The 23,222-nt window shown below is 45.6% G+C and overlaps 1 protein-coding gene across 1 annotated transcript in view; it reads left to right on the top strand.

The window, feature by feature from the left end:
* The first annotated feature begins 3,373 nt into the window (after positions 1-3,373).
* Positions 3,374-23,222, top strand: part of RFTN1 (raftlin, lipid raft linker 1) — a 196,995-nt gene continuing 177,146 nt past the window's right edge. Inside the window, exons 1-2 of the mRNA XM_063114988.1 lie at positions 3,374-3,536; positions 22,587-22,739. Coding sequence (XP_062971058.1) covers positions 22,595-22,739 — 145 coding nt within the window. The 5' untranslated portion in view covers positions 3,374-3,536; positions 22,587-22,594. The remainder of the gene's footprint in view (positions 3,537-22,586; positions 22,740-23,222) is intronic.

The following is a 23,222-nucleotide window of genomic DNA, read 5'->3' as shown; positions in this document are numbered from 1 at the left end:
TTCTCTGCTCCAATGTGACAGGGATGCACGGTCTTGCCAGGGGTGTGTGTGCCTGTGAGGGCCATGCCAGTCACGATGAACAAAGGATGGGGGCCTCCTCCAAAACCACTGGCTCAGGGGCACAGAACTCAGGCCTGTGCCACCATGTCTCCTTATAGCAGCGATTGTCACCCTACACGGGGCTGGCTTTCTGTAACCATTTCGTATGTAGCAGCTGGCCAAACTGTGATCTAACTGTGGCTACAAATTCACTTAAAATATTAACCGTGATGATTAAGATAATCATTCTTGCACCTCTGGGGCATAGATGAGTTTACTGATCTCTCCACCAGCCCTGAAACATTGCTGTTCAGCTGCTGTGTGCAAGACCTGGGTTTGTGGTCCTGTAAATAATTAGAACAATAGTGCTTCAGGTTCCAAAGCTTTTGTTGGGTCCATTTTCTGCCATAAGTTGTTATTGCTCTCTATAGAGTAACGGGGAATTGAATTATTTTGAGCTAAGTTAAGCAGGGTGGGCCTGAGTGAGGTGAAATTGCATGGTTGGGGTGGGAAGAAGGTGAGCAGAATAGAAGGTTAGCTGGGATTCTCCTTTCCTCCAAGTCCCAGCGTAGCTAGGATGCAGCAAAATTGCTCTGGCTGCTGATACCCACGGCCTTAATCATCTCCAGAGTGGGATGGTGCTGCTGAGGCCAAGAAAGAATTGCTCTGGCAGGGGGTTCTTTTAACCGAGCTTTTACAAGAATTGTGCAGTCTGGCCACGGCCGCTTCTCACACTTGCCTAGGCTGGCTTAACTCCTCTCCTTTCCATGGGGGGGTGTGAGGAGAACCAGCTTCCCCATTAACTTGGGGCCTGCGTTTTATCGACTGCGAACACTCGGGACCCCAGTTCTGGGGCCATCTGCGACCTGTCATGCAGTAATAGCTTGGTTTTCCCCGTGTTCAGCTCCCTCCCTGAGTACTTAGTGTTAAATCATAGGGGGAGGAAGTGTGAGCAGAGGAAAAACAGCACTATTACATGACCCCCGATGAGACTGCTGTGATAGAATTAAAAGCTGCCGCCCTAGGACATTCTAACAGATGACATTGTGAGGTTGCCAAGGTAACCCACCAGGATACAGTTCCAGCATCTTTGGGGTTGACATTGGGTAGGTGAGGTCAGTGGGAGGTGAGGCCCAGCTGCCCAGGGTGTATCCCCTGGCTGGCCAGCCCATGGCAGGCAAGTGGAAACCCGAGGCAGGTTTCTACACAATACAAGCGAATCCAACGTTTGGCTCCTTACTGGATATTTCAAGTGAAAAGAGTATTAGAATACTCTGGATAATTGCTGAATGTAGGTTACACAGAGCCTTAAAAGATTTGAATGCTAATGGCTCATCCATTCATTTCATAATAGTTTATTGAACACCGACTTTGTGCCAGGTAGGACACATCAGTATATCTAGAAGGAAAGGTCAAGAGTTCTAGAAAACTCCCCCAAACCAGATCCAATCAGGGAAAAAAGTCATTTAACATTTACACACTGTTAGTACTTCAGAAAATACTGAGTGGAAGAAAATGGAAACAATCTGAATAGCATATTAACCTCAAGAACCTGGTGTTTAAAAAAAAAAAAAAAGATATTACCAAAAACAACTGTGTGCAAAAGTTTTATAGAGTGGAAATGACTTGCTTAAAAGAAAGCAACCACCTCCCCCAACCAAAGCCAGGTTATAATGCATTTCTCTCTCTTCTTTTAAATGCCCCGTGTGTACTTGTGAACTACTGGTTAACTCCTGTAAATGTTATTTTCTTTCTCCAATGTAGCGGCCACCCAAGGGTCAGAAAGATTTCAGATGGGCTCTGACTGGCAGCGACTCAAGGCCTCAGGCAGGTAAGTAACATAAAGATCCTTCCCTTGGGCTTCATAAATGGGTGTTCACAACTGTGGGTGGTGCAACTGAACACTTGTCCCCACACACTGTTTAGACCTGGACTTGTGCTGTCACCTGGTCTTGTTATTTTCTCCCTGATGGCAAGCTCAAGTGTGGGAGGGATGGGGGAAATCAGACTGGTGGTGGTGAGTGATGCCAGGAAGTGGTGGTGGGAGGGAGAAAAAGGGAAAAAACCAAAACCAAAACCAGAACAGTGAGGGACGGGGAGGGGAGGGAATACAGAACTGGGATGGCTGTGGAAAAAAGGAAACAAGGAAAAAAGTCTCTGAGAAGCCTTGGTAACATGAAGAGTTCCTGAAAACAGAATAGTGCTTCTTACGCCCTGGGGGTATTGGTACAGAAGGACCCCATTAAAACATCCCTGGGGCCTAAACCAGCCCTCCACTGGGTGGGCTCCAATGCCTAAGGACACCTCTGCCCAATCAGAAAATGGAGATAATTAACTAAGATTATTTCAGTCCCCTTATAATAATAATAATGATGATGACAGTGGCTAAGTTATAGAGTGCTTCCTAAACACTTTACACGTAATAACCCACGAGGAAGTGCTATTTGCCATAGGAACAGGCCCAGAGCAGTTAAGTCACTCATCCAAAGTCACACAGCTGGTAAGTACAAAAGCCAGGAAGCCAACCACCATTTGGCTCGAGGGTTGCTCTTAACCCCTACACTGTAATTTGCTTTGTTTAATAGTTTCAAGAAGAAAATCTTTTATAATGGGCTCACTGCCTCACATCTTTACTAATGCAGCCCTGTCCCAGCGCTTTATTTATATAATTTTCTCCTTGGGTGGCCTTAAATTGCTAGGCAAGAAGATTTCCCAGATCTTCTCAAACCTCTGGACATATGAAATAGACGGATAGGGTGCCGCAAAGGGACAGTGACATTACCCGTCTCCTGAGGAACTAACTCCCAAGAAATAACCTGGGCAGCAACCACGATGCCTGGGGACGCTCCCACCTGTGGAATGGGGTCGAGAAATAGTCCTGTCACGCCCCTCGCCCCCAGCCATTAGCACCTTATGGCAGTAGCCCTTCCAGCACCCTGGCTCAGATTTTGGGGACCCCAGTCTCCCACGCGTTCCCCCGACAGCACACAACCTTGATTAGGAGGGGTCGGAAGGGAAGGCTCGTGAGCCTCGGATCCCCGGGTCGCTCGCGGCTTGACTGAGTGGAGGTGACCGCGCGGGAACTCAGGCGGCGCCGGGCGCGGAGGGGGCGCTCCCGCGGCTGCTGTCAGGGGCCGCGCGGCTTCCCCCGAAGATGCAGCGCAGCATATTTTGCACATGAGTTCAGAGGAAGAGGAAGTGTAGCCGGCGGACGCGCGGCGGCGGCGGGGGCGCGTCGGGGCTGGAGCCGGAGCGCGCCGGGCGCAGGGCGCAGCGAGCGGGAGCGCGGCGGCCGCGGGCTCCGCACAGGGTCACACGCACCGATCGCCGGAGGGATCGACGCCGGAGCACGCCGCGCCGCCGCCCCCAACCCCACCCACTGGCGCCCACGTCCTCCCCGCGCCGCCTCCCTGTATGGCACAAACTTTCCTCCCGGGACGGAACGCGCTGTCTCAGGGAGCCCGCGCCCGCGCCTTCTCCTCTGCCGGTCCCGAACGGTAGGTGGGGGTGCGGCAGGGCTTGGGGTGTCGGCGGGCACAGGGCCCTTCATTGGGCCCCGCGGACGGGGTCCCCGGCGGGCGGGACGAACCTCGCGTGGCGCCTCCCTGCAGGTTGCCCTTGACCGGGGCTCTGGAGCTGCCAGAGGAACCCCCCGGCTCGGGTCGGATAGGGATGGGGACCGATTCATGGGACGCCAGGATGTTGGGCCAACTTTTTGGGGAAAAATAAATCCCTGGCACGTTGTCGGGAGAGGCACCGCGGAGCAGCTTGTTGGGGGTCGAGGGCTCTGCAGGCTCGGGGTCGCCCAGAAGGACGCGGAGTGGGAGCTTGAGGCTACAGGTGGGTTCAGGACACTGCTACAGGGAGTCTTGGCAAAGGTCTGGCAGGAGCTGGCCGCCAACTCGAGGTTTTGGAGTGTACGGGGCTGGGCTGGGGTGCGGAGGGGTGGGGTGGGGGCGGCGCCCGGCTGCCCCCCTGCGTGCGCCCTGGGAGGGGGTCTGCCCCGGGGGCAGAGGAGCTGGGTGGGTAGGAGCAGACGTGCCGCGCGCTCGGAGGAAGCGCCGCAGCCACTGGGGGCGCGGAGGGTTCCCGGCACTGGAAACGGGGATCTCCTCTGGTGTAAGGGACTTTCTTCCCTTGTCCTAACCCACTTTCCTAGGCTCAAGGGACGCCAGGATGGGTCTGGGTCTGGGTCTGGGCGGTGAGGAGGCTGTGTATATTTTAGGAAGCTCCTTTGTCAAACACGCGCTCCCCAGTCCCGGGCCAGGGCTGGTGCCCTTCACCTCGGATGTTACTGTCTGGCAGCGGGAACCGCGTGGAAGCCAAGGTGTTAGACCCAGGCGCTCCCTGTCGCCTCCCTGTTGCTCGCGCTCAGCTGCCCTGCATGGTTGTGCATGGTCCTCAGGGACGCTGGGTGGTGTCAGTGAGTTCGTTTGGGGGCTTAAAAACAAACCCAAAGTATTTTGTTTTTGATGTCTGGCACAATTCTCTGGATGTGAACGGCCGCCCTGGTTTCCAGCAGCAGTCCCTTCTTCTAGTTGGTACAGCTGTTTTCAGATGCTGGGCGCACACTCAGACTAGGCTCCTCAACCTCTGCCATCGTGTGTCATCTCAGGATAAGTGAGGCCTTGCCAGGGAGGAAGCCGGCTGTAATGTGAGCGACCTCTGGGCCTGTGGGTAGGGCCACTGGCTGCCGGGATTCCTAATTTGTACTCCTGAGCAGCTGAATTCCGACGAAGTTCAAGTGGCCCCAGATGCCACCTACCCCACAGAGGAGCGAAGCAGCAAGCTGTTTGGGGCTCTTTGGTGCGTGCGTGCTAACCTCAGTGAAATCACTTTAACCTCAGACTGAGTTCTGCATCCTCTTTTGCCTTCAGTGGGGTTTCTGGCCCGCCTGAGTATTTCAAGCCCCAGAGCTGGGACGTCATCCTCTGGCTGCATTTGTACATCAAGTCGCTGGATTGGTTTTTCTTTGTTTGTTTTTTGGCTGCATGGACATGGGGCAATGGAAGCGGAGTGTTGTGCAGTTAGCTAATAGATTTGATGCAGAAATTGAAAGAGAATAAATTGGGAATACAAGTCAGTGAGTTCTTTTGCTCCCTCTTGAGCAGGAATTTTTGGCTTACATTCAAATAATTGCTTTGTCTGTAGGGAAACAGGCAGAAAATCTTTGGCATGAGTGATGTGAGTTCCTCTAAAGCTACTTCTGTTCTTACAATCTTCACTTTTCAGTAGAATTGGAACTGTGTGGTCCTATGGCTTATGGGCATGGTTGTTTTGCTAAATTTCAAACTTGGCGGACTGAGGAATAGTCACTGTGATTTTATTCCCCCTTCCCCCTGCCTCAATCCCATTTTTTAAGTTATAGAAAAGTCACAAGAACGGTGACCACATAAATACCCATATCTAGAGTCTAATTAACATTTCGCTATATTGGCTTTATTACGCATTTGTCAATCCATCCATCTCTCCAGCTTGTTTTATGCATTTTAAAGTAAATGACAGACCTTGGTACAGGTCACTTCTAAACATTTCAGCACATATTTTGTTATTTGGAGTTCAATATATGTTCATGGTTTTCTTAAGGTAAAATTTATGTACATATAGTAAAATGCACAAATTTTGAGAGTATCATTTGCATAATGTTTTGACAGAGACATGCACCTATTTAACCCTCATCCCTATCAAGACAGAGAAAGTTACCATCACCCCAGAAAATTCCTTCGTTTTCATCCCCAGTCAATCCCTGCCCCCACCCTCCCAGTGGTAACAACTGCTGTGTTACTCACCACAGATGAGTTTAGCCAGTTCTTGGACTTCATATAAATGGAATTCTACAGTATTGTGTAAAGAAAGCTTCTTTCACTCAGTGTGGTTTTGAGCTTCATCCATGTTGGTATGTGTGAGTAATTTGGTCATTTTCATTGCTAAGTTATATTCTGGGGTATGTCTATACCAGTTTGTTTATATATTCCCCTGTGATAGACACAGGGGTTATTCCCAGTGTTTTATTTGTGGTTGTTACTGTGAACAAAGCTGCTATGAACATTTGTGTACAAGTCTTCCTAGGGATGTATGTTCTCATTTCTCGTGGATAAACACCCAGGAGTGAATTGCTTGGTCATAGGGGAGGTCTGTGTGAACTTTATAAGAAATTGCCATAACTGTTCCCAACATAGTTATACCATTTTACACTCCCACCAGCAACAAATACAAGTATGAGATTCTAGATACTGCGATCTTATTTCCCTTTCCCAAAGTCAAGAGCATGGTTTGATTAGTGTTCTTCTGGGGCCAGAGGGGCCCAGAAATGGGACCACCTGAGACAATCTGGAACATGTTGTTTTTATGGGTGGAGGGGCTGTAAGAAACCCCTGATTCTGCCAGTAAATGGGTTTAAACTTAAATTATTGCAGATGATCAGATGAATATATTATTTTTAGAGATCTTCAGAGAAGGGAATTCTATAGGGAAATGTACCCTTGGTTGTGAAAGAAGGTAGATTGTGTGCTCTCTATAAAAAGAAAAATAACCCCCAAACACCACAGATTTCCACTAAACTTCTGCTTAGAAACTCCTGCGGGATTTCTGTGAACTTGGTGGAGATTCCCCTTGGATTTCACCAGCTTGGGCATCAGGCTGTTGAAAGGGGTTTTGTTTGCTTTGTGAGGTGGGTCATATTTGGCTTTTTGAAGGCTCAGAGAACAGCTTTTCTGTGAAAGTGATTCGACCTTTCAGTGAGGAACATGGCCTGTCAACACCCCTCTTATTGTCTGGGCCTGTCCTCTTCAGGTACCCCTTAGTCCCTTTCTGTGGGGCCAGCAGCAGAACCTGGTCTTGGTTGGCCCAGGAATTGGAAATGAGCTTTACATCTTATCCAGGTGTCCCAGTGTTGGCCAAGCTTTGCAGGGTTCAGATAAGAGTCTTGAGACATTGTGCTGTATTTGCGGACTGTTCCCCTCAATTTTGAGAGCCTAGTACAGTGCCTGCCACAGGGTAGGGGGCACAGTGAACATTGGCTGAAGCATTTTTATGACTGTCTGGGTGATTGCCTCTCTGGAGGTTGACTGAATGCTGAGATGTCAGGGCCCCAAGATCTATTTTTCTAGAGGCCACTTTACCATAGCCTGGGAAAATGGTTCAGAATGTTTGGGCCTGGGACAACTTTGCCAACTGTAAACTTCCATTGATTGGCACCATTCTTTTTTATTACAGATTTTACTATTGTTATTAATAAAATAATAATAATAATAGCTACCACTTGCCGAGTGCTTACTCTTTGCCAAAAACTCTTGGGCACTATATATGTACTATCTGAATGTAATCCTCAGGAGAGGCAAGTACTGACATTATCTGTGCTTTAGCCTTGAGGAAACTGAAGCTTAGCGAGGTTAACTTGCCCTAAATTCACATTTTCATGTGTCCGAGACCTTCAGGGGAGAGACTATGACATTCTGGTTTAGCGAATGCGAATCTATCTACAGCACAGATTTCCAAATACTCGAAGCCGCGGTATAATAGAAATGTAAACTGTATAGTTAGAATGAAGAAGATACAGGAAATGACACACTGGAATCACTTCCTTTGTGTTTTTTTGTTTTGTTTTGTTTTAAGCTTGCTGAGTGTGGCATAGCTCTGGCCTGTATAGATGTACTAATTTTGGCATTAATTTAAGATATTATTCACTGATTAGGATTGTAAGTTTATTGATGGAAAAGAAGGACGTTGCCAGCTGTTTGATCTGAGTGTCTGTAGCTGAGCTGTTCAATACAGGAGCCACTAGCTACGTGTAGCTATTTACATTTAACTGTAAATGAATTAAAATCAAATAAAATTAAAAATTCAATTTCTCATTCTCATAGTCACATTTCAGGTGGTTAGGATCGGCCGAATTGGAGTATTTCATTATTGTAGAAAGTTCTGTTTGATAGCGCTACTCTACGGTAAGCATTTCCTTTTCTTTATTCGGTTTAAGAATTGGCAACGGACTTGGCTAAGGCTTAGGCTGTTTTTCACTGACAAAGAGGTAAATTTAGCCATATGTTTCTTTTATGTTTATCTTTTAAAGGTGTGCGTGTGTGTGCGTGTGTGTGTGTGTGTGCGTGTGTGTGCGTGCAATCTTTGCTCTGATTCACATTCAGTTTTTGACATGAATTTGAGTTTCTCTCTTCTCTTGGGCCCCAAAGGGGCTTTCATTATTATCATTGCATATTTTATCAAGATGCTTTTTCATGAAAGATCAGTACAGCAGGCAAGCAGTAGCCACTGCTTGAGCCCTGCTAATTCCTTGCTCTCCAAATATGAATTCGGTTCAGCTTTTAAATATGCATTTGTGTGACTTACTCCCTACCTGGGCTGAATTCAGGAAGAAAAATCGCTCTCAGCGGGCCAGAACCAAAGAGCTAGAAAATCAGGTCACATTCTACAGTGATGGCTACCTGCCAAGACTGAGATGGAGGAGATACCATTTAGGGTACTTGAAGGCTTTGCTGGGGTTTTCCTGAGTCTGGCCTGCCCCTGGGGTGCAGGGAGTGATGGAGAGGGCTGGCCATTCATTGTCCCGGTTGTACAGGACAGTGGACAGTACTGTGACTCTCCCCTCTTATGTGGTGTGCACTTCTCAGAATTGAATGCAAAGGAGTGGGGGAGCCAATCCTCAGGTGTCAGTGGGCAGCAAGACCAGCCAGAGGTGGAAGATCAACCTAAGCTGTTCTGCTCAGTTCATTTGATACTGACTAGCTCTTATGCTACTTTATGATCCTGTATTGGAGGTTTCCACTCTTTTGCAGCTGGGCAGGCAGCTATACTTCACTGACAACTTTCTTTGGTTTTTATACCCCAAATTCCCCATTTTGTTGTTCCATAGGCAGACCTCTTTGAGGGGCAGAATTTATTCTTTACAGAGAATTATCAGCTTCCATTCTTGTGTGTGTGTGTGTGTGTGTGTGTGTTCTGAAACCCCCTACTTTGCTTTTCACACTTTTTCCTGAGGAATTCTTCAAGTTTTATGGAATAGCTTTCCAATTCCTCAGATTTGGGGAAACTGTTGCTAGATCTTATCCATAAAGTTGGATAAGAAGAGATGTGGTTGGGCTGGCCCCGTGGCTCACTTGGGAGAGTGCAGTGCTGGTAGCGCCTAGGCTGCGGGTTCGGATCCTATAGGGGGATGGCCAGTGCTCTCACTGGCTGAGCGTGGTGCAGCCAACACCAAGCCAAGGGTTATGATCCCCTTACTGATAAAATAAATAAATAAATAAAATAAAATAAAGAAGAGATCTGGTTAATCACAGACTGTGGTTAATGCAACCTGACCATATCATGTGTTACCAAATTTTGGAAATATGATGTACAAAAAATCAGACTGTTTATTTAAACACTTCTTTAATTTTAGAGAGGTTATTTGAGATTTTCCAGTTTCTTATGACACCTTATAAGCCCTATTTTCATTGAGATGTAATTATGGCTATAGGCCAGAGCAGGTTAAAAGGAATCTTTATAGTGGATAACAAGTAATATTAATATAGTACTAACATGGGTAACATTCATACCGCTCTTTCTATGTGCCTGAGCTCTTCTAAGCACTATCAAATATTAACCCACTACCTTATTTAATACTCACCCTACAAGTAGATGCTACAGTTGTCCCCATTTTACAGATAAGAAAACCAAGGTTATGTGGCTTCCTTGAGGTCACAAAGCTAAGAAGTAGGGGCACAGGATTTGAACCCAGGCAGTTTGGTTCCAACCCCTGTGCTGTTCTGCTAAGAAAGTGGACTTGAGAGCCACAGGGGAATATTCCAAATATTCCTATTCCATCCTTTACCAGAAAAGTGTCTTTCCTGTTCCTGAAGGATGTTGACCGAATAGGCATTTTTTGTGCATCTATTAGGGCTGGGGCATTGGGTAGATGCTGTTAGGGATGAAGAAGACATGCTTGCTGCCTTCGAGAAGTTTGCTGTCACGTGGAGGGTGTGGCGCCACCAAAGGCTGGAGAGCTCTCCCTTGAACTCCAGACTGGCACGTCCAGCTTCCCACTGCACACCGGCACTTGGCTGGAGCTAACACGGCTAACTCTGACTCTCCACCTCAGAAGCTGGCTGCCCCAGCCTTCTACTTGCTCAGGTGACCAACCCTAGAGGGGTCTTGCAGGCCCTCTTTTTCTCATCCTCTATTTCCATACCAGCACTAAATCCTGTTTTCTACCTTCAGAACATACCAGAATCTGACCAGTGCTTGCACCTCTGCTCCCTGTCATCTGGTCTCCCTGCTCCCAAGGTGGGTCATGTTCCAAGTGACTCGTGCCTCCCATCTGCTCAGTTGGGGGAAGCCCACCAGTCCCACCCTGCCTGACTTCCCTGGTGCAGGCTGGCCTCCCGCAGGCCCCCAGCACCCCTGCTTGTTTGCACTTGCCGTGACCTTGCTTGCCCTCCCTCCCCTCGTCCCATGACTCACTCTATCACCTTCATGATTTTGCTCAAATGTTACCTTCTGTTTGAGGCATTCCCTGATCATCCTGTTTTTACAAATTATACCTCCTTCCCTGTGGTTGCTATCCTCCCTGCATTATTTTTCTCTATTTGACATACTTTTAAAATAGAATTTTATTTGTTTCTGTTGTCTGTTTCTTTGCTCCTGAAGGTAAGGTGCGTGAGGGCAGGATTGGTTTTTTGGTTTTTTTTTTTTTTTGGTCTCTTGTTTTGCTTTGGTATCATTAGCATTTGGAACAGGGCCTTGCATATGATAAGTGCTCAGCACATATTTGTTGAATGAATGAACGGCTTAGAGAGGCAGTCCTGTTGGTGCTCAGCCTTGGAGGGGTGTGTGATGGTTACTCGTATGTGTCAACTTGGCGAGGCTGTGGTGCCCAGTTTTTGGTCAAACAACAGTCTAGGTGTTGCTGTGAGGTATTTTTTAGATGTGATTAACATTTAAATCAACATACTTTGAGTAAAGCAGATTACTCTCTGTAATGTGCGTAGGCCTTGTCCAATTAGTTGAATGCCTGAAGAGAAAGGACTGAGATCCCCCAAGGAGAAGGAATTCTGACCCCAGACTGCCTTTGGTCTTATGATTGCAATGTCAACTCTTTCTTGGATCTCTGGTTTCCTGGTCTGCCCTGAAGATTTTGGACTTGCCAGCCCTCACAATCGCATGAACCAATTCCTTAAAATAAATCTCTCTCTTTGTCTCTACCTGTCTCTGTCTATCTGTCTGTCCATCTCTCTATCTCTTTATCTATCTACACACACACACACACACACACACACACACACACACACACGTGGGCACGCTACTCATCCTATTGTTTCTGTTTCTCTGGAGAACCCTGTCTAATTCTAGAGCGTCAAGATAGAAGGGAAAGGAATGTCAAGTGGAGCCTGAAGTGGAGGTAAAGGAATGATGTCTGGAGAGTCCTGAATGTGTGCACAGATAGCAATGGCTTATCTGGCTGACTCTACAGTGTCAAGAGTGGAGAAGAGTGGGAGACTGGACTGGAACGAAGGGAGGTTGCAGTGAGATTGAGGTTGAGGACTCCATGCTGCACAGAGATGTGATTATGCTCTTTGAGCCACTTGTGTGGTATAGAATGATTAATCTGGCAAAAACTGATGATAGGAATTCAATGGATTAAGGGAAGCCAGATTCAAGGAAGTATTTGGACGGTCCTGAAGTGGTGGGTTGGCTTGAAGAAGGAAGTGGAGGAAAGTCTCCCCCAGCACTGAGCACCAGGCCAGTTACAGGGTGAGCACAGTGGCAGGAACAGGCTGATGATATCTGTTGTTTTGAGCCTGGATGTTAGGAGGGCAATGGTATTACCCACAGAAACAAGGGATGCAGAAGAAAGAACACGCTTGTTGGGCAAAGAGTCATGTTCTCTTTGGGGCATATTCTTCCAGAAGTGCTAGGAAAGTTCTGGGTAAAGATGTTGAAACAGGTCCTTGGAGATGTTGGTCTGGAGCTGGAGAAAAGATGGGCTGGGGAGGGAGGCTGGGGAGTTTTTTGCCTGCAGCAGGTTAAGTTAGGGTAGGAGAGAAGATGTGATTGCTATGGGTGAGACAATAGCGTGCACTTAAGTCTTTTGAGCACGCACAAGAATACCATATATTTGTGGTTCCCAAATTCTGCGCCGAGATACCGCAGGGCACTGCAGTGAATTCACAGGGGGCCAAGGGATGTTTTATACTTTTGAAGGAAATGTAGTGATACTTGACATCTGTTGGCTGCCATGCTATTATGCTAGCTTGAGTTAGTTTGCCCTATCAACATTGCACAGCACTGCATTCCTTCTGATGACGTCATATTTTTGCAAAGTAGGATTTGTGGTGTTGCTGAGAAAATCAGTGTGGAACAGGAAATGAGGGTGGTGGTGTCCAGTGTGATGCCAAGCTTTGAGAATTTGTGCAGTGCCCAGCAGATGCACACGTGCCATTAGTAAGTAATTGTGGCTAGTTTAGAAGGAAAGAAAAATATTTTTTCTCTCAATTTATTGCACAGCTTTTTAAAAAGGTTTCTAAATTGTTAGGCTATAATTAAGTATTAAGTTGTTTGGACCTAATTGCTTAATAAATTGAGCTGTTAAGTATTTATTTTAGCCTAGGAGATGTCATGAAAAATGAACCGAGGCCCTAAGGGCACCATGAACTGAGTAAGTCTCTGATCTTTGCCATACGTTGTTCTGGGTGTTATATATAGATTGTAAAAAGAGTAAAGGTAGGGGCAAAAGGATAGGGAGAAAGGGAGGGACCTGGAGCTGTGTCCAAAAAGTCTTATTTCTGCAAAAATAAAAGATGTGAAGCAAATAAGGTAAAATGTAAGCATCTGTTAAACCCAGGTGGCAGATACCTAGATATTTCATTTTCTGTACTATTTCATGTGTTTGAAGTGGTTTATAATTCAAATAATTTTAGGAAACAGACAGGAGGAGGGCTGACGATGGAAATTTAGGGGTGTGCCTGTATTTGGGAGGATGGCAGAGGAGCGTAGGAAGAGGGCATCTGAGGTAAAAAGAGATTCCAGAGATTTGTGGGTGTGGGATCGGGGTGTCAGTGGGGCTGAGTTCTGGGCTGTGGTTCCCAGCTCTGGATGTGAGGATTAGGAAGGGCCTGCCCCACCCCCCTAGCCCTAGCTGTTAGGAGATTGGAGAGGGTTGGGAGTGGGGAAATACTGGGTTTGTTCCTAGAGCATTGATTCTCAACCCTGGCTGCATGTTAGAGTCACCTGGGAGGTTTGAAAAAATACTGGTACTTGGGTCCCATTCCCAAATGCCTGGGCATTAGGACTTATAACAGCTCTCCAGATGGCTCCAGTGTGCAACCTGCCATAGTCCAAGGTTTCTCAAACTTCACTGTGAGTCAAACTTTGATGAATCACTTGTTGAAATGTAGATTCTGACTCCGCAGCTCTGGGGTGCAGCCTGGGATTCTGCATTTCTAACAAGCTCCCAGATGCTACTGATCTGAGGACCATACTTTGAGTAGTAAGGTCTTCTGAGAGGGAGCTGTTTTAATGGGGAGAGCAGCAATGTACTCTGGATCACACCCCCACTGAGATGCTGGTAAGTTGGGGGTGGGGATATAATATAAATGCCACTTGTATTGGTTATCTTTGTTGTGTAACAAATTCCTCCAAAACTTGGCAGTGGAAGAGCTTGCTCTCAATCACTCCACAATGCTGCTTCTCACAGGAGCAAGAATTTTAACACAAATTCCCTGTATTATCTATTGATGTGTAACAAATTGCCCCAAAACTTGAGGCTTAAAACAATCAGCATGTATTATTTCACATGGTTTCTGTGAGTCAAGAATCCAGAAGTGACTTAGCCAGGTGGTTCTGACCATCACGAGGTTGCAGTTAAGGTGTCTGCTGAGCTGAGGGCCATTCTGGAGCCGAAGGATCTGCTTCTGCATGGTGTCAAGTTAGTTCTGGCTCTTGGTAGGAGGCTCAGTTCCCTGCCATGGGGACTCTCCATGGGGCTGATAGAGTGTCTTCACAACATGGCAGCTGCTGCCCCCAGAGCTAGTGATCCAAGAAAGAGCAAGGTGGAAACCACATGTCTCCTGTAACCTAGCCTTAGAAGTCACACTTCTTCATCTCTGCAATCTCCTGTTGGCCACAGAGGTCAGCCCTGATCAGTGTGGGAGGGGACCACACGAGGATGTGAACACCAGGAGGATCATTGAGGGCCGTGTTGGAGGCTGGAGGGTGGCTGGAGCACCCCTTATCATCTATAACCATGAAAATAATGCATGCTCAATACAGAAAAATTGGAAATGTCACCCATAATCTCATGACCCAGAGGAAAGTTCTGTTAACATGTGGTCTGTGTCCTGCCAGTTAAAAAAAAAAGGTGGATTTTGTATGCAAATACACACATAGGCACTTTAGAAAAGTGTTACCATACAATAATACTGTTTTATATAGATTGTTCTTTATACTTGGCCTTGAATCAGGGACACTGTCTGTGGGTAAATCTTAGTTATCCTTGGGTTTCTTAGACTATGTTTTCAGGTTATCAAAATTTGACACCATCTGCATAGTAGACTGAATTTTCGAGTTTTTATTTATATATCTGCATTGGGAGAGATGTTATCATGTAAAGACGTCTTCATTTGGATCACCGGTTCTTACTTTAGGTGACTGAGTAATGTAACAAACATGCCTGAGTCTTCAAATATGGAATTTGAGTGTAGAAATAAAAAATGAGTTTGCCAGCTGATCGAGCATCATTGCTTGTAATTACCCCATCTCTGGTTGCTTGTCATAAGCTGTTGGCATTTGTTAAAATTAGCTTTACTGGCTGCCTCAGATTAGTGGCAAGTGTGGTAAATGAGGGCTCAGTCTTAATGAAACTAATTTATATTTGAAAACATAACTACGTTTATTACCCCCATACTTAAATGTGTACATGCTGGTTGATAGTAAAAATGAACTTTTAAACTGAGGCTTTTATAAACTCTAGCTGAAAAAATGATCTTTTATGAAGGTGGTCTAGTGTTTTACGGGCATCTGGGGAAGCATTAAGAAATCAGAAATACTTTTCAAATAATAATTTAAACATTTCAACATTTAAAACGCCAGGACATCATGCCCCATTGCTGATCAGCTTCTTCTGGAGCCAAGTCTCTGGTGATGTGGGCTGTGTTTTAGAGAACAGCAGCTTTCTCTGAATGCCCCGTACTCTGTCCAGGCCTCAACAATAGCCCGCTCCGTGCACACCGTGAAGCAACTCATTGTCTACCTCCACCTTTCACCAGTGATTTCCTCGAGGGCAGGGCCTGGCCTTCCCAGCTTTTGTGTTTCCTAATTTACTACCTGACTCAAAGCAGACCTTCATAAATTTGTGTTGAATGAATGACTGGATTAATGAATTGGGAACATAAGTTCCCTCCCTTGTGGAGTTGACAGCTCCTGCATGAAGCTGGTGCACTGTATACCAGAGATATACCCCATTCGGGTTTGATTCAGAAATAATTGATTTTCCAGAATGTCAGCATTTGAGGGATTTGACTTCTGGTAATGTGCATTGTTTGACATCCTTTCCTTGTAGTCAGGGTGTCAGAATCTTCCTCTGTTTATTACCTTATTTTCCTTACTATAAAGCATCTAGTTCCTAATTGCTCTTAGCCAGCTTCTGCTAGAGAACTATATATATGTGTTGGCTGTTTTCCCGCTGTTTTATCATAGGAATGGGGAAAGACCTCCTCTTGTTCCTCTGCCTTTGAAGACCTCTTGGAAGGTTTGTCTTGGTACCTTAATGTTAGGGAGACCCATACACGAAGTTACAGGGATGTCTGCTGAGAAGACAAAGATATAAAAAGAAAAGCAAACTTTTATACACCTGACAACCAGAGCTTATCTAACAATCAGCTCACATAAAATAGGTAACCTGATTTACATTAGGTGTCAATGTGAAGTGACCATAGGAACTTGGAAGGGCAGAGCTATGGGAGTTGGATAGACCTTTGGTAAGGTACTGGGGGGAGTCTATCAGACACAGGTGATTTTTAGCATGAGTCCTTTACAAAAACAAACAGAGGAGAAATAAGCAGTGAATAGCACCACTGCTCATGCTTCCGCCCAGTGAGCTGATGCCCTGGATTGAGCAGTGGTGGAGGGGCTAATCTGTCAGTTTCTCAGAGGTCTCATTTTCCTTGTGCCTCTCATCGTGGCAGCATCTGGCCACCCTGAGTGTGTAAGAGAAGCGTTATTCATTAACAGGGCCCCTGCACTTACCACATATCCCAGCAACCCACTCCTGGGTATTTACCCTAGAAAAATGAACATTTATGTCCACATAAAAACCTCTACGAGAACGTTTATAGCCACTTTCTTCAAAATTGACCCAACTGGAAAGAACTCAAATGTTTTTCAAAGGGCGAATGGCTGAAACAGGGCCCCTAAATGCAGGCCAACCTCAACTGGTGCCCAGCTGAGGAGAGAGCAGGCCATTGTCATTTTGGGCAAACTCGATGTGTAAGTTACCTATCGTATACATGAGCCACTCCAAACCTTAGGAGCGTAGAACAATGGCAGTAGTTTATTTTGCCCAGGAAGCTGCAGTTCTGGCAGGCTTTGGTGGAAACAGCTTGTCTCTGCTCCACATGGTGTCAGCGGCTTGATGGAGTCAGAGAATCTATTTCCAAGATGCCTCACTGGCAAGATGGCTGGCAAGTTGGGGCTGGCTATTGGTTCTTGTCCACATGGTCCTCTCTTAGGGGCTGTTTGGGCTTCCTCATGGTGTGATGGCTGGACTCCAAGAGCAGGGAGTGAATGATTCCAGTTTCTTAAGGCATTGTGTCATTCCAACATATTCTATTGGTGAAGCAGTCATGGAGACCAGATTTAGGGGAGGTGACATAGACACCACCATGCGATGGCAGGAGTATCCATGGATTTCAGAGCCACATTTAAAAACCATCTCACTTATCATTTATGTTTAGCCCAACTAGAGACCTTGATCCCTGAGGGAGACTTGCTCTAGCATGACACTTCCTGAATGTCTGTGTGAGGGAATGTGCGGATGTCTTCTGCCTGCACCTGGCAGTACTGATCCCTATACCCTTCCCCTGCCTCCTCTTCCAGTGCCCACACCTATCCCTTGCCTCCAGACTCTTTCAGGATTCTAAGGTGGGCATGGTTTGGGAACCTCACATGGTGAATGGTAAAGTTTATAAAACTCTACAATAATGTAAGGCATTGACCTATCTTATTTTTTCTTTTTTGTAGGCTGAATTTTTCTGACTTGTTTTGAGCATAGTAGGGACTGTAATAGATACTTTTGGAATGATGTAAAAGTCTTTCCTATTTTGACAGGGGTGGGGTTGGTGGAAGAAATCAGGGACTGAAAGAACACAGATATGCCATTAGGAAGCAAGGTAAGGCCCTCGACACAAACGAGTAAAAGGAGCAAATTCACACGAAGGTTTTGATGGCCAGCAACTGCTCCGTGTGTCTGTCTCCCTTCCAAGAGAAAGCTGTGCTTTAAAAGCAGTTGCTTAACCAGTGTTGCATGCATTCCAAAGAAATGAATCTCTAAAACTTGAGACCCCAGGGATTCATGGATATTACAGTCGCTGCAAGCTGGTACTGTTTATCTTTTCTGCCTCTATCACATAGATGATTTGCCCAGAGCCCCTTTATGTCCTGTGATATCAAGCAAAGTGCGCCTTGGGGTGAACTTGGGCAGAGACCTCAAGTTTGGGATAGTGTGACTGAAACCTTAAACTCGAACTTGTGAATCAGAAGAGATTTTCCTAATGCTTCTTGGTATCTGCCTGCCCCCTGGCCCCCTCAACCTTTTCTGAGTCTTTCTTACTATCTCAGTAGCTCTCTTCTTTCTTTATGCTGTCAGGGAACCTGCCCTTTATTTATTTATTTATTTATTTATTTAAAAAAGATGACCGGTGAGGGGATCTTAACCCTGGACTTGGTGTTGTCAGCACCACGCTCTCCCAAGTGAGCTAACTGGCCATCCCTATAGAGCGATCTGAACCCGTGGCCTTGGTGTTATCAGCACCACACTCTCCCAAGCGAGCCATGGGCCAGCCCTGGAACCTGTCCTTTATAGGAGAAATTAAAAATTTTAAATTATAGACAAAATTAAATTAAATTATACTAAAGTGTTATTGGCAACCAGGAGTTTAGTTTGTTGCTCTTCCCATGGAGATATTTTGTGGTTTCAAAGGAGATGGTTAGGAAGGGCAATTATGATTTCAAAGGAATGAACTGCTAATGCTAGAATTTACATAATAGGGTAGCAAAAATGGGAGGATTTTTGAGGAAGAGGTTTCTTCTTGGAGATCCTCAAACACTTAGTCTCCTAGAGTGAGGCAGGTCTGCCTGAGTATGTGACAGGGTGCTTTGGGTTAAATGTGTCCCCTCAAAGTTCATGTATTGGAAACTTAATCTCCATAGTAACAGTATTAAAAGGGTGGGAAATCCTATTATGCTAATTAAAGGTGGGGCCTTTAAGAGGGCATTAGATTGGGAGGACTGTACCCTTATGAATGGGTTAATCCATTGATAGTTTAATGAGTGGTCGTGGGCATGGTTCTGATGGCTTTACGCGAGTGAGTGAGAAGGTTAGCTCTCTCTTGCTCAGCCTTTTCTCACCATGTGATACCCTGAGTTGCCATAGAGAGTCACCCCAGCAGGAAGAAGGTCCTCACCAGTTGTGTTCCCTGGACTTTGGACTTCCCAGCCTCCAAACTGTAAGAGATAAACTTCATGTCTTTATAAATTACCCAGTTTCAGGTATTCTGTTATAAGTGACAGAAATGGACTAACACACAAGCAAGGCATGACTGCCTTCCCTTGCTTGCCAACCGGTCCCCTGCTCAGCCTTGTGTCCATTGAGTCCCAGGAGGGCCCAGGGTGGAGCATATGCCTCCATCCTGATGTAGAGAACAGTTCTTTCTCCTTCTCAGAACTCTGTAGAGTACACATAAGTGGCTTTCCTGGAAAAGCTAGCACCAGATGTATGGGCATACTGTAAAATTTACTTTCAGTTTTTATTCAGAAGAATTAACATCCGGTATGTCGATGATTTTGTGTTTTGTCTTTATTCCAACCTAACGTTATTATTAGAGGTGTTTCTATACATCTGCAGGGCCACATATTTGTTTATGAATTTTTGAACTTTTTAGTGTAATGTAAGTATGGGAAAGCACACAAATCAATAAGCAAACGGCTAGGTGGCTCAGTGAATTGTCACAAACTGAACACACCTGTGTAACCAGCGCCCAGATCAAGAAACAGCATGACCAGTACCCCAGAAGCCGTCCTCATGCTGCCATGCAGTCACTGTTCACCAAGGGTGACCAGAACCCCAGCTTCTAACACTAGAGATTAGTTTTGCCTGTTTTGAAACTCTATACCCTTTGGTGTCTGTCACCCCTCCCCCACTCTTTTTGATTTTGACACTCACCCATGTTGCTTTGTGCAATCCTAGTTTCAGTATTTTTATTGCTTTACTATATTTTCTTGTGTGAATATAGCACAATTTATTTATCTGTCCTACTGTAAGGCATTTGAGCAGTTTCCGTTGCCTGGCTGTTATGAATAGTGCTGCTGTGAGCATTCTCGTATGAGTCTCTTGATGCCCTTGTGTACACGTCTCTGTTGGTATAAACCTAGGAGGACAATTTCTGGGTCACAGCAGAGGTGTGTATTCAGCTTTCCTCATACCACCAAGTTTCCAAAGTGGTTGTATCTATTTGCACGTTTACCATCAGTGTAGGGAATGTACATTTGCTTCACATTATTGTCAACACTTGGTATGATCAGTTTTTAAATTTTTTAGCTATTCTGGTGGATGTGTGTTATATCTCACTGTGGGCTTCCTTTTATTTCCCCGATGAATGATGAAGCTGAGCTTCTTTTTGTGTGTTCCTTGGCCATTTGCGTATCCTCACTTGTGAAGTGCGTGTTTAGGCACTTCGTCCACTTGCTGGTGGGAAGCCTGTTTTTTCCCTATTGATTTATAGGCATTCTTTGGTTGTTGTGGGTATGACCTTTTGCTGAGTGAAGGCTGTGCTATGCAGGAGTCCGTGCACACTGGCTCGCCAGGGCGGCTTGCAGCAGCTCCTCCCAACTGTCTGCAGTGACAGCACGTTGGGAGCTTCACATCTGCCCTGGGGGGCATGTTTACACCACAGAAACTGGCAAACACTACAGATCAGGGCTTTTTCCCTTTCTTGGAATACTGGTGGACCAACGTGCCACTAGATAAATGTATTGCCAATAGCTTCTTCCAGTCTCTGGATTGCCTTTTCACTCTTTAAGGTGTATTTTGAGGAATAGAATATTAAGATTAATATTTTAATCATAATTTTCATATTTTAATCTTAATATAGTCCCCTCTATCAAGATTTTCCTTTGTGGTTAGAGCTTTTGTGTCCTATTCTGAAATCTTTGTCTCTACCTCCACGTTTGTTTATATGACTAGCTAATCATTATCAGTTCTGAAATATTCTTTGCGTAACTTTTCCCCTACGGATGTAGCACTGCCCTATACGGTTACAAAGGTTGTTCACAAGGGCGTAACTAGGCTTAAACCCTGCCCTTGCTCTACTCAGTAAGTGGCAGTGGGAATAGGGCTGTGTTCCTCAGAGGAGGGGGCACCTTTTTCTAATTCTCACAAAGGAACCATCTGGCCTGGGGCTGGCCCTGGCTCTCAGACACACCTACCCCCCTGCTACCTCTCCGGCCTGCCCAACTCCACTGCTCACCTTCCTTTCCCACATTGTACTTTCCAGCCTCCTTGCCTTCGTTCTTGCCTTGGTCTCCCCCATCTCTACATATGCACATTTCAAATCTGTCCAGCAAAGCCTATCTCAAATACCTTCCTGCCATTTTCCCATCTCATATTAAATTTGAATACCCTACCTGTTCCACCGGACTGAATTTGTTGAGGGTGAAGACCACCAGCCGGTTGGAATCGCTGATGGTGCTTTGCCCATAGTTGGCATGCAGTAAATCTGCACTAATGAGTGACTTGGTGAGCCTTTGGGCTATTTACAGTTCTGTTCGGGTGGTACTAGTGCTCATCTTGCCAGGGTTACCAGTTCCCAGCACTTACGAACCTCCCTGTCCATTTCTCTTCTGCTTTGCCCCAGCGAATGCCAGTTGGCTTGCTTTTTAGCAGTTAAATATGCAGCCTCTGTACATATCAGCTATTATATCTGCAGAACTACAGAGTATTTTACAAGTAATCAGTTCATGCAGATTGCACATAAATCATGTCTGCTCTGGCCCTTCAAACACTAATGTTCCCTTATTAAGGCATAAGTAAGCCTTCCTGTTCCCATCCATTCTTTCAGATTTTTAAAAAAATTACTGAAAGGTATAGCCTGGTTGTCGCTACACCACCTCCTTCCACTCCCCCCGGCCCCATACCCTTGTTGCTTTTTCGAGGTTCAGTTTGTTTTTCTGCAGCTTGCAAAATTGCCTTAGGAAGCCGGGTACCTTGTGAATGGATTAAGCAAAAGGAAATTCTTATCTCTAAAAGGAAGCGGTCACCACGTTTCTGTGTGTGATATTCTTGGCCAGTTAATATTTTTGTGAAATATGTTTTGATGGCAGTGCTGGGACCCCAGAGAGGAGGGAAGTATCGGTCATGCTTGATACACAAAAGGAAAATATCTTCGGCTGAAGTCTGGGGAGTAGACAAAAAGTCGTTTCATGAATGTCATTCTGCCTAAATAAACAGAGAACCTTCATTGTTTTTAATCCTGTGAAAGATGGGAAGCTCAGCCCACCCTGATATGCACATTATTTTAACATTTCTCCATTTTCTTTTCAAACTGTAGCTGCAGATCTTTCCTCTAATACTTGTGGATTTCTGCTTCCAATTTCTCTGGCCCTGCTATTAGTGTTCCGTCAGTTTTCATTTTGGTCTAAAATGACTCTCTAAGAGCATGGAGACATACTATTATTTCCAGTGGTTTGATCTAAAAAAGAAGAAAAGGGGGACTTTTAGACAAGGCTCATAAAAATGCCACTGTCTACTTTTAGTGATGTTTTACGAATATAAATGTAAATGTCCTGTCTAAATAATTACTGTTGAGGGTAGAAAGGACTCTGGAGTTTGGAAATTGTAACAGCGACTTATTTTCTCTTAGCAACCCCGGTGAAGATGACACATCTCTGTTTTCTACAGATGGGCTAACACTGTAATGCATCGTGTTGTTTTTTAGATCCCATTTTTAAATCACGTATACAGATTATAGTGGAACTGAGGCTCTCTGAGATATTATTTTCCTCAGATAGGGGAAAAGAGACATAAAACAGGTATGCTTTTGGTGTCATTTAAAAATCACAGGGTGGCTGGTCATGGTATCTTAACAGAAACAGAAGCCCCCTGGTTAGTGAACACAGTCCTCTGTATTCAGGTCATCTATTAAATTATACTCTCTATGTTATACAGGCTGAGCTTCTTTATATATTCTTCAGGAAAATTATGGGATCTTTTGTACTGTGATGTATAAAAACAAAATCTCAGAAAAAAAAAATCATCCTCTTCCCTTTTTATTTCCTTTTACTGGCAGCTGCTGAGATGGGTTGCGGATTGAACAAATTAGAGAAACGCGATGAGAAACGGCCTGGAAATATTTATTCAACTTTGAAGAGGCCTCAGGTGGAAACCAAGATAGATGCGTCTTATGAATATCGCTTCCTGGAGTTCACGACTCTGAGTGCTGGTGAGTAGACGCCAGCCCCGCTCTGCTGGTAGCTGGATGGGCTTGGGCCTGGCCCCACCACCAGTGCACTAGCTGGGGGTCAGGGTCTCTAGCTGGGGCCTCCCTTGCTCAGCACTGAGGGACTTAATTAGAGAGGAGGGCTGGGTGGCAGGGGCCAGAAGGAATTGAAAAGGATGGGACTGTTTAAAGGGGACGGCTTACAGCAATCCAGATTTTTATGTGAAACCTCACTTTTTAAAAGTTAGCAACTAATTAAAATGATAACAAATTAAAACTATGTGTGAGCCGACAATATACATGGAGAGCTGGATCTGGCCCGTGGGACAGTTTGCAGACTCGGTTTCACTGTAAGCCTGTGGAGACGGAAGGCTTGCCTTAACCTGGTATTAACCTGCTCACCCGCCCCAATTCACCTGCATGTTGCCCGCCGTCTCTTAAGAGGGCTTGTCCATCGGGGCTTGGCTTGGCTTCGGCTGAGCCAGA

The sequence above is a fragment of the Cynocephalus volans genome, chromosome 11, assembly GCF_027409185.1.
Source record: "Cynocephalus volans isolate mCynVol1 chromosome 11, mCynVol1.pri, whole genome shotgun sequence".
Lineage (NCBI taxonomy): Eukaryota > Metazoa > Chordata > Mammalia > Dermoptera > Cynocephalidae > Cynocephalus > Cynocephalus volans.
This window is presented reverse-complemented; position numbering and strand designations above follow the sequence as displayed.